The sequence below is a fragment of the Melampsora larici-populina genome, assembly GCF_000204055.1.
Source record: "Melampsora larici-populina 98AG31 unplaced genomic scaffold MELLAscaffold_71, whole genome shotgun sequence".
Taxonomy (NCBI): domain Eukaryota; kingdom Fungi; phylum Basidiomycota; class Pucciniomycetes; order Pucciniales; family Melampsoraceae; genus Melampsora; species Melampsora laricis-populina.
In genome coordinates, this window is record NW_006768835.1 from 454177 (window position 1) to 464886 (window position 10710).

Consider the following 10710-nt stretch of genomic DNA (forward strand, 5'->3'; position numbering starts at 1 on the left):
CCCCTTCCCTTCCCACCTTTGTATTATACAGTCATAGTTTTCTTTTCCCCGGCTAAAAGGGGGCGGTCAATCCTCACAAGGGGGGGCTGGATTTAGTAAAATCCTTCTTAAATCAATCATTCTCAAACCAATCATCTTGTTTTGAAAGTGATTGTTTTGAACTCAGTTGTTATCAGATCAGTTGTGTTCTTTGCAAACTGATTCCTCTCGAGTGGATGTTTGTCTGATAAAAGAACAATTTCCAACCATAAGTTTTTGAAATCCCAAGTGTGAGATTTGCAGTTTTTTTACCAAATGCACAATAGTGGGAATGAGGTGTTTCTGTACTGTACATATAAATATCCAAGTTCAACGGCTGCAACGCCTAAGTTTCAAAGTATTAATTGTGAAATCTGACACAAAGGATATCATATAACTTCTAAAAGTAAAAAACATTAATCAAGCAGAGTAAATATGTAATTTTCATAAAATGTATGATGATCTTCATTAGGTTTTTTCCATCAGCCACCAAGGTCAAAAATCTGTGGATGCAACAAAGCTAGCCGAGTCTTTACCAATCTTCCCTTCTCCCATGAACAAACGAAAGTCTTCGGATTTGATGGGTGTATCTCCTCTGTTCGTATTGGACCAAAATAAGGAAATCAAATTCTTAGTCATCAATTAAAAGCTTGAGGATTAGACTTCTGTAAAAACTTTTTACTTACGCTGCATTCTCATATTTCATAACCTCAAACTGAATTCAAAATTGGTTTCGAAATTCAAAAATGTTAATCAATATTTCGAATCTCCTTAGCAGAGCTGTATATTGGACTGAAGCAAAGAGACAAAGAAACGATGAGGTTTAAAACTTGACTGACCCAAGAAACGGCCTTAAGAGTAGGAACAGCTTGAGCCATTTCCTTTGACAAGAGTTGTTGAACCCATTGATACTTGATATCGTAATCCGAAGCACCTCCTGAAGCTGGTTCACCGGTTTCCTTTGATCTGGTATATGATGCTCCAGTCTCAGCTAACACAAAGGGCTTGTATTCATTGGGTATCGAAAAAATCTTGGTGTGTTTGTAGTCAGTTGAGCTTAATTGATTGATCAAACATATATTTGAAGTGACTTGCGAGAGCCACTGGTAAGAGAGAACTAGACCTACATCTGCAAAGTACTTCATGGTTTCCAGTGCTTCGCCTGGCTGAGGCGCGAAATTAAGACGAGCATGACCTGTAAATTTTGATAGAAAATTCTAAGCATTAATGCCACACACTGATAAGACTGTTATGAAAAACACGACTGAGGAGGCTAATTACCTCCATAGTGATAGAAAGAAAGTCCTAAGGAAGCATAGACAACAAAAGATGGTACATGATCATTATCCTTTGAGTTTCAAGTTGAGATCCGTCGAGTCATGAAGAATTGTGTTTACCTATAATGTCCACGTAATGTGCGCCAGGCCAGTATAGATTATAACCACCAAGAAGTTCATCTATGTGACCAAATTTAGAGTTTGGAGCCCATAACAAGTCTGTTTCACTCAGAATAGACATATCACGCATAAAAACAGTCTTGATCAGCTGGGGTAGTGGACATCAAGATGTCTTCTGGATAAGCAAGCCTACATGTGTTGTCAGTTTGAGACTTGACGGCATCGAACATCAGCTTCCATTTCTCTATAAATACTGAGAATTTGATGGAATTAGCTGTTTGGATATTTTACAAGTCATAAGAAGAAAAGGGTATTCAGAAAAAATTATCTACAATCAGGTTGTAGTCCCCATTTATACCAATCACCGTTCATCTGAATAATGCGTAACAGCCAAAAGAATTGATCAATACGCGAAAGAGATTACACTATGAAGGAACAGAGAAGACCAACTTCATGTGCAAATCTTAGCCAAACTATAACACCTTGTTCGTTGATCGACTTCATTTTATTGGCAACCTTTTCGGCCTGTTTTCAAGATTTTAGATTGATGAAGTTTTCTAAGTGATCAAAGAGGGTTTGAATGTAAACTACGTACGACTTCTTTTGTGACCATCTCCAAACCTTGGTAAGGCATCAAAGCGATCTGCCATACTGGATTTCCATCTAAAGATTGTATAGATTCGAGATGCTAACCTCATACATCGTACATCCAAGTGATCCAAGAAAAGAGACAAAAGAAGGGACACGAGACCAGAGAGATGATAGTCAGATAGTATACTCAAATGATTTCGAGAAAACCATTCGTCAAAGTTGCTTAGAACGAAGTCAGACATGCTTACAGAGTCTATTTGTGATTGATTTGGGCCATCATACTCTAGATTGATGTAGTCCCCCATCTAATACGATGAGCAATGTCCAATCGAGTCAAGTTAAGACTCTGAACAAAGGTAATAGATACTTGATTGAATTTACAGCCTTGAAGTGAAACCACTTACGATAGCCATCGGTGCTGGAAGCTTTGCATTGATTTCATTCGGAGTGTTGGGTGCAACTGATTCCCCTAAGGCAGGAAGGAATCCGATTGATATTCCGTTTCGTTTTAAGTTTGATGGACTCAATCCCATCAAATTTCCATCGAAATTTCTTCGATGAAGACTGGCTTCCGCTGAATGATGCTTATCCTTTGTGGGATAAGCTGAAATGAGCGCGATTGAACATATAGACCAGGCGAGTAGGACGATATTCATCTTGAAACTCAATTGTCCCGTTGCCCTTCTTTCTCTTTTTGGTATGTTGAAAGGAATGTGATAGCTACTGATCAATTGGATCAGAAAGGTTTATAAAGATGCCAACAGGCGTCATTTGAAGCCAGTCAAGATGCCATATGTGAAGGAAAGCAGAGATATTGGCATACCTGAATCCAACGCTACGAGCTTCCAAGAGAGCTTGGTATTATCGTATCAAGATTTTGTTTTACCTATTTTAAACAGTAAAAAGAGAGGAAAGATTGGCGAAGCAATAGCTACAGAATGAGTCAAGGTGTATGCAATCCGAATGCCTTATATATATGTCATGGACATCATACAGCCCGCGCTGTTCGCACCCTTGTTTCCTGTGTTTACCATTCCTATTCCTAAGAAACGGATCAGAGATGTCAAGACCGTTTCGAATGCGAATATTATCTACCTTTTGCCAGTCGACCCAGACAATTGAAGCCTAGATTTGGCTTATCAAGACATCAAGATTTCTTTGTCAATTATTATTCGGGACTCTAATCAAAATCGGAAGGTGATATACCCGGCAACCTTTAAGATCTTCAGATAATTCGGAGGCATTTTATAATATTTTCGACCGACTGACAAGTCGCAAGTCGCAAGTCGCGAGAAATGAGAAAGTGTGATGACGATGAACATGATAAGATTGAAATTGAAGTTCAATGCTCAAATCAAGCAATTCAGTCTTAGCTAATTTTTATAGCTTGACCAGGCTTGACCCCCCTTGTTGTACGAAGTGAATAAATATAAAGTGCTCGCAACCCACTATTTCTATTTGCGAGAGTGAAAGGAGATGACAGAAAATTTAACCCGTCACAGCGATCATCAACTTTGGCTTCTCAGAAATGAGCTGCGATGAATGTGGCTACTTTCTCTGAGTTGCTCATAGGCCAGGTGTACGCGGAGTGATTGCTTAAAATTGTTTGAGGAAGATGGAAAACATGGGTCTGTACCGCCTGCCGACCGTCGACTCAGCGGCCTACGGACCGTCGATGCGTCAGCTCAGATACAGTGATGTTCTCAACTTCGAGCGACATGATCGGGGTGCTTGAGTGATCGGATCGGATATCACCAAATCCCTTCCACCACTTCAAGACCAACCACTTCAACTTCAGCTTCAACCTCCAAACTTAAACCATTCAGCACAAAACCACGACCAAAATGTTTAAAAAGTAAAAGTAATTTCATCAATCATAACCACTTGACCGATCCTAACTAACCAAATGATATTGATTGATTCATGAATTTTTTTAGATTTAATGTAAAAGAAGATTTATCTTCAAATACTACATTAAAATCTTCTTCACAAAGAACGATTCGATTAAAATTATCAACTCAAATGCCTTATCTTTTACATCCCATCAACCAATCTTCTGAAACAAATACAACAACACCAAGTACGACAGCAAACAACACGAATCCTACAAATAAAACCGATGAAGTCGTTCAACTTACTTTACTAGACTTACTTTGTCCAAAAAAAGAAAGTTTAAATTTATTAAAATGGTAAGTTGATCATATTTTCTCTAAAAAAATATTAGAAAATTTCACTAATCGATGGTTTTCTTTTTGGTTTTTCTTCGTAGTCGTGATCATGTTTCGATTTTAAGTTGTAATGGACAACTTTTATTCTTTCAACACTTTGATGGACCATACTTTCCAACCCTAAAAATCTTACACAAATGTAATTCTTCAATCCATCCATCATTCCATCAGCTTCCTTCCAAACTTTACAAACCTCAAAAACTGATGATAAATTCAAAATGATTTCTTTCACCAAAAAAAAAAACGATGAACAGATCCCCAACTTTTACCAAAAGTTCAAGTCGATAGAGGAGCCATCAAATTCGTCTTAGCAGGAGCCAACATAATGTGTCCAGGACTAACATCAGCAGGAGCAAGACTTCCAAATGATCTACCCATCAATGTACCTGTAGCCGTTCATGCAGAAGGAAAAGAATCGGCTTGTGCTATTGGTTTTACTCAGATGAGTGGAGAAGAGATGAAGAAGATTAATAAAGGTGTAGGGGTTGATAATGTACATTGGCTTGGTGATGATCTTTGGTGTATTGATAAAATTTAATTCGATTGGTTTGGTTTGGAAAGCTTGGGTGCTATGGTTTACAGGGTTTCTTCATTTCTTGGATTTGAAAGATGTTGAAAGAAAATTAAATGTGTTTTATGTTTTACAACAAGATAATGAGAATCATGAGAGTGTACATAATTTTTTTAAAGGTAAAGAGATGAGTGAAAATTCAATAAAGATTACAATCTTGATTAAATCGTTTTTTAAAATCATCAAAAAAAATCAATTTGATTGATTTGAATTGTTTTTTTGATCATAAATCCATTTACGAATCTCAGTACTACTGATCTTAACCTCTTTCATCTCTTGATCCGAATCATCAACTTGATTATCATTTGCATTAATCATTAAATCAATAACAAACCTTTCTAAAGTATTAAATCCATTTTTCAAACGGATTTCATCAATTTGATCAGCACCCGATATCGTTTCATATGAAACGATTAAGGCTTGAATGTTCGGATCGCTGGCTGTTGGTCCGTACAAATCTTTTAATGGTACGGTGGAGATTTCTAATGAGTTTTGAGAAATTAAATTTATAAAGTTTTGAACTGATCTGGTACGTTCTTCTAGTGTTTGTAATTCTGATTTATACTTTTTGTTAATTAATAAATTATCATCTATTTAGGCGAACCAAAAAAGATAAATCAATTAAAAGATTTCAATGAGTTTTCATTTTTTGGATTTCTTTAAATCCTCATTTTGAGAGTTTAATGCTTACCTGTTACACCTACAATGATTTTTTGATTTGATAAAAAACTGGCCATAGTTAATAAGATCTTATGACCTGAATGTAAATGATCAAATGTACCACCTAAAGCAACTACATCAAACTTAGTTTTCAGCCTAGATTTAATTTCATTGAAATCTTTTATCTTAACGGTTATATCAATCAAAGGATTTGAGATTTGGGATTTAAAAGATTCAGATTTTAAATAAATCGTAAGTAATGAGCTTTGTAAACTTTTAAAATCGATTTCGTTTGGATTTGATTCATGTAAGTTTAATTCGATTTGAATTGATTTGTTCGCTGTGCTTGTGCTTGTGCTTGTGGATTGGTTTATGATTTCTTGTAAGTTTGTGATGAATTCTTGAGGTAAGAGTTTGGAGTTTAGGTCTGATAGGTTTGAATTTAATTTGATGATGATTGGGTCTTGTTCATCAGTCATGACTTTCGATTCCAGAGGTTCGTGTTTTTAGGATGTTGAAGTTGAAGTTGATGTGTTGTGAACGAAGTCAATGTTAGTAAAATGATATGGCGAGGTTTATGAAAGCGATTGAACTTCAAGAGTGGACTGGGTTCAAGTTGAGTCTCAGAATTGTTTCGTATCGCCATCGGATTTAAATCTGAAAGGTCAACTCCAATTTAACTCCGATGATATCTTTCACCATGTTACCATCCGATGGTGTAATCTGAAGAACTCTCACCATAGCACCCCACCATGCTCGATTCGATCAGTAGCATAACTGATTGATCTTTAAAGATCTATTCCTATCTGCTCTTCAGCTATCACTAGCGACGAAGTATGCTTGTATCTCAAATCCACAACTCGGCTTTCTTGCGCTGTACTGAGTCACAATGTCATATAAGGAAAGCTTGGATTTCGTTCGCTTGAACTTGCAGAGAAGTGTCAAGATTGTATCACGTAAATAATTTACTTGCTCAGCTCTCCTGAATGCTTGCTCCCCCGTCACGTGTGCTTGTGAGAGGCGGATGTGAGTAGCTTTACTTGCACTTGTGCACTTATCATTTGATGTCTACGTACACACTTGCTTTTTCCATCTCTTTTCATTCGACTACATATTTACAATCAGCAATACTATGTATGTACATCAGGTGAAGAAAGGAACATGAGGATTGTGTCAAGAGAGACACAAGTGAATTGTTCAAGCCATTGTTTAATCATCCAAAGTACGTATCACAACATCCAAAATCGCTTTCAACTCAGCTTTTGACAATCTTGGAGTTTGCTCCAAAGTTCTCAAAAGTTCCCTTTGATGTCCTTTAACCAACTCACGTTGTTTCTTTTCAAACGTAATCCAATCCCATTCCAATGGATTCCAACCATGAGTTTCTTCCAATACTCTTGAAATTCCAATCTTACTTGTCAATTTCCTATGAAGTTCTTTGGCTTTGATGGTCGTACGTTTGAAACCAACCGGATCTTTTTCTTTTTTGGCTTTTTCCCATTTCATAAAGTTATGGGTATGGATCATAAGTAATTCGATTTCTTCTCTTGTTAAATTCTTGGTTTCAAAATTAATGGGTTTAGGAAATTCTTCTTTTTTAATTGGGTTCGTGACTTGATTCATTCGAGAACGTATTAAAGGTCCACTTTTTTGTTTTAATAATATTGGACCAGTTGAAGGTTTTGCTTCTAATGAGATGATACATTTTTCAGATGTGGTATTTCAAAAAAGGAAGGTCTTATAAAGATGATAGTTACTTTACTTACGTGATTCGGATCTGTTATAAAATTCAAATCCATACCAACTTGTAATCGGTTCATGATCTGTAGAAACTTGGAAAATGATGTGCTCAGCACGTTGGTTCGTAGGTTCTTTGACAATAAAAACATTCTTTTTCAAACTTTCGGTTTGTTCTGGTATCGAAGATCTTCTGATGTCTTGATTCGTTGCTTCTGGTAAAATGAATCATTTTTCAGACTGTATTCAAAGAAATCAATTTAGTGGATAAGAACTTACTGGGTACAGATTGGGTATTACTACCAGTAGTAACAGCTGCGCAACTTGGAAGTGGTTGGTGTTCTGTGGACGCTTTAGAGATAATGTGCTGAGATGATTGTCTCGTGTGTTCTGAACCTGATGCTCCTAGTAGGATGAGAGATTATTGAGATGAGATTTAAATACATAGTAGGTTGTGGAAAGGATGGGTACTTACTTGGTACAGATTAGCGGTACACAAATATTAAAACCCGCATGCAAACCCGCATGAAAAACCACATGAAAAACCCGCATGGTTTTTTGGTTTTTTCATGCGGGTTTTTCATGTGGATACCCATGAAATATTTGAGAGCCCCACTGTCCGCTACTGTCCTATTCCCCTCAAACATGCCTAGAATCTCGACACGTTGGAAGGTCTTGTCATCACTTGATACCTCAATTGCTCTCACATCCTCCACACCCTCATCTTCAACCTTTTCGCCTTCTTTCCTTCCCACTTTATTGGCGTGTTTCACATTAGTTTCTTTCATGGATCACAGCGATGAAGACGAAGACCAATCTAGCGACGGCGACGAATTCGGATATCAAGCACAAATCTTGCTCTTTGCTTACATTCTCATGGTGTCGTCTACCTTGGGTCAGTTTGCCCATATAAACCAACGCAAGCGGAAACGGGAAGAAGACAAAACAATCCTTGCAGCCCTATTGCTCACCCGAGATGAAGCTCAAAGACAAAGGTATATTCTACCTAGATATCGAAGGCCTCGCTGTAGCACCAAGGAGGCTATGTTTCAAGCTTGGTTTGCTGAAACTGAACGCACTTGGATCAGTGTGGTAAGTTTTCCTACTTTGCTTTATTGTAATGACTCTTTACGTGTCATACTCATCATCCTTCTTTGATACTTGTCTTAGGCACGCATGCCAAAGGCCGACTTTATTAAATTACTACACAAAATAGGATCTTCGGCAGTATTTCAAAACAATTCCTACTATAAACAGGCCCCGGTGCAGTGGCAGCTATTGGTCGCGTTGGCAAATTTCGGATGTTCGGGAAACGGTGGTTCAACACCGATAAAGGCCAAGCTGTTTTCTTTGGCTGGTAAGTCCAAAAAGAACCACTAGTATCAATCACTCTTACTGATTTTTCTGATTTGGCCAGAGGGAAGTGTAGATAATTACACTAGGCGCTGCATTCACGCCATACTTGAGCTAGAGGCGGAGTACGTACGATGGCCGGATGCGGCGGAGCGAATCCAGATCAAGAATTGAATCGGCCAAACTTCATTTTTTAAGCAGTGTATCGGTTTCATCGATGGGACCTTGGTGCCTTTGGCCACAGCTCCTTCTAAAAACAAGGAAGACTATTACACTCGAAAATCGATTTACGCTTTGAATTCAATGATCATTTGTGATGATCAGAGAAAGGTGCTCTATGCACATCATGGTTGGTGTGGTTCTGCACACGACCAACGCGTACTGAAATCTACTCGGGTGAGCCTTCCTTTTGAAGCCAATACTTTCACTTCTTGTTTTGTAAACTGATTTTACTCTTATTTCATATACTATTTGTACACAGTTATATCAAAACATGGACTCATACTTCGCTGAGGGGGAGTATATCTTAGCCAACTCGGGATATGCCTCTACACAGCATATCGTCCCGGTTTTCAAGCGATCACATTACCATCACCTTTCACCCGCTCAAAACCACTTCAACAACTCAATTTCCAAAATCCGCATAGCATCTGAGCACTGTAATGGAATGTTGCAATGTCGTTTTGGATCCCTACACGAGTTGCGACTAGCAATCACCAACACAAAGGATGCGCTGTATGCATGTAAGTGGATATCAGCGTGTGTGGTGGTGCACAACTTCATGCTTGTAGATGGCTCGCCCATGGAAGGTATTAATACCTTAAATACATCAGCTGATACTTCGGAAGAAGATGTCGAGGGCACTCCAAATTTCCAGATGACTGGGGTCCAGCGCCGTGACACTTTATTTCAAAGCTTTTGTACATTGAACAATTATTGAGTTGTATTATCTTGTTTATAACAATTTTTTTAACTTTAAAATAATTGTGTCAACTATTTTTGACTCTTGATTGGTCTAGAAGAATAGCAACTTTGGATTACTTAGAAACACGTACTTATCAAATAAAAGCACAACTCTGACTTTCTCACATATAATGTAATGAAGTTTTTCATATCAATTTGGTTGACTTCACAACTTAAAAAGACTTATTGAGCATTTCATTTCATAATCACAATTTAAAAAAGATCGCAAGCACATCAAACAAGAAAAAAAAAACAAGAGGTGTTGTCGAAATAAAGACCATATCGAAACTTTGTTATAGGTAAGAAGGTTTGGGGGATAAATTTGTTTTTTAAACTTTCAGCGGTTATATATATAAAAAACGTCTTGTTAGTTTTTGAAAGGGAAATCTGGAGATATCAGCAAAAGTATCAATAGTCTTGCTAAAGATAACTATGCGACAGATCACACATCTTTTTTTTTGTGTTTTGTAAAACTAAATCATCATTGACGCCATCTTTAAGAATGGTATCGTTTTCGGTGGTTAATCTGAAATGAGTTCTATTTGCATATCCAAGTAATGACAAAGCTTAGTTTGAACACCATTGAATCGATTTGACACAAGTCTGATGTAAGATCTGAAAACATACATCCAGTCTTTGTAATGTACATGTTCATTTTGAGGTTGAGGCTTGATTTTGAGAGGAATCGATTTCAGGTAAAGTACGATAAGCCATTTGTTCTGCTGCTGTTGGGTCCATACCACGCCCTAGGAGATCTACAATCATTTGACTACGAGCTAAGGCCCGTTTGGTATTCATTTCCTCAATAGCTAATGATCTTTTCATTGCGAGCTCTTTGTCACGATTAGTAGTTATCATTGTTGACATCGATTCAGCAAGTTTCATCGTAAGGTTTTCTTGGGTGCGTGCTGCACGTTGTTCAGTCTTGATTTGTTCTTCTTTTGTAGTTAGACATTTGACTATTGAATTAACCCCCAACATATCTTGAGGCGAATGATTTTCCGGAGTAAGTAAAGGATCCTTAGTATCCTTACTGTTGATTCGACGACGTTTAATATTTGGTTTTGCAAGTGTAGTGTTTGGGTTAAGCTGACGGACAAGAGGCTTCTTCTTCGATTTGTTTTGTAAATCTTGATGTTCAGTAATATCCATCGACGTCTGATGTTGTAAAGAATGACCAGGGGGAGTTTCG

General features: G+C 37.6%; 5 protein-coding genes across 5 annotated transcripts; 1 reads left to right on the forward strand and 4 right to left on the reverse strand.

Moving 5' to 3' along the window:
* Positions 1-513: 513 nt before the first annotated feature.
* Positions 514-1536, reverse strand: MELLADRAFT_68674 (uncharacterized protein; the record flags this gene model as incomplete). The annotated part of the gene is made up of 4 exons (XM_007417295.1): positions 514-613; positions 705-733; positions 858-1213; positions 1416-1536. The coding sequence occupies 4 exons, from the start codon at positions 1534-1536 to the stop codon at positions 514-516; spliced, it is 606 nt and encodes a 201-aa protein (XP_007417357.1).
* Positions 1537-1980: 444 nt separating this feature from the next.
* On the reverse strand, positions 1981-2662 carry MELLADRAFT_112808 (uncharacterized protein; the record flags this gene model as incomplete). The annotated part of the gene is made up of 3 exons (XM_007417325.1): positions 1981-2103; positions 2255-2311; positions 2411-2662. 3 exons carry the CDS (start codon positions 2660-2662, stop codon positions 1981-1983), a joined length of 432 nt encoding a protein of 143 aa, XP_007417387.1.
* A 1267-nt stretch (positions 2663-3929) lies between these two features.
* MELLADRAFT_40316 (uncharacterized protein) lies at positions 3930-4772 on the forward strand (the record flags this gene model as incomplete). Its single annotated transcript, XM_007417286.1, has 4 exons — positions 3930-4086; positions 4153-4195; positions 4276-4373; positions 4489-4772. The coding sequence occupies 4 exons, from the start codon at positions 3930-3932 to the stop codon at positions 4770-4772; spliced, it is 582 nt and encodes a 193-aa protein (XP_007417348.1).
* Positions 4773-5021: 249 nt separating this feature from the next.
* MELLADRAFT_29192 (uncharacterized protein) lies at positions 5022-5611 on the reverse strand (the record flags this gene model as incomplete). The annotated part of the gene is made up of 2 exons (XM_007417285.1): positions 5022-5395; positions 5497-5611. Coding segments are annotated over 2 exons (489 nt in total), but the record flags the coding sequence as incomplete, so codon positions are not given.
* A 1063-nt stretch (positions 5612-6674) lies between these two features.
* Positions 6675-7088, reverse strand: MELLADRAFT_112811 (uncharacterized protein; the record flags this gene model as incomplete). The annotated part of the gene is made up of 1 exon (XM_007417324.1): positions 6675-7088. The coding sequence occupies one exon, from the start codon at positions 7086-7088 to the stop codon at positions 6675-6677; it is 414 nt and encodes a 137-aa protein (XP_007417386.1).
* Between the last annotated feature and the right edge of the window lie 3622 nt (positions 7089-10710).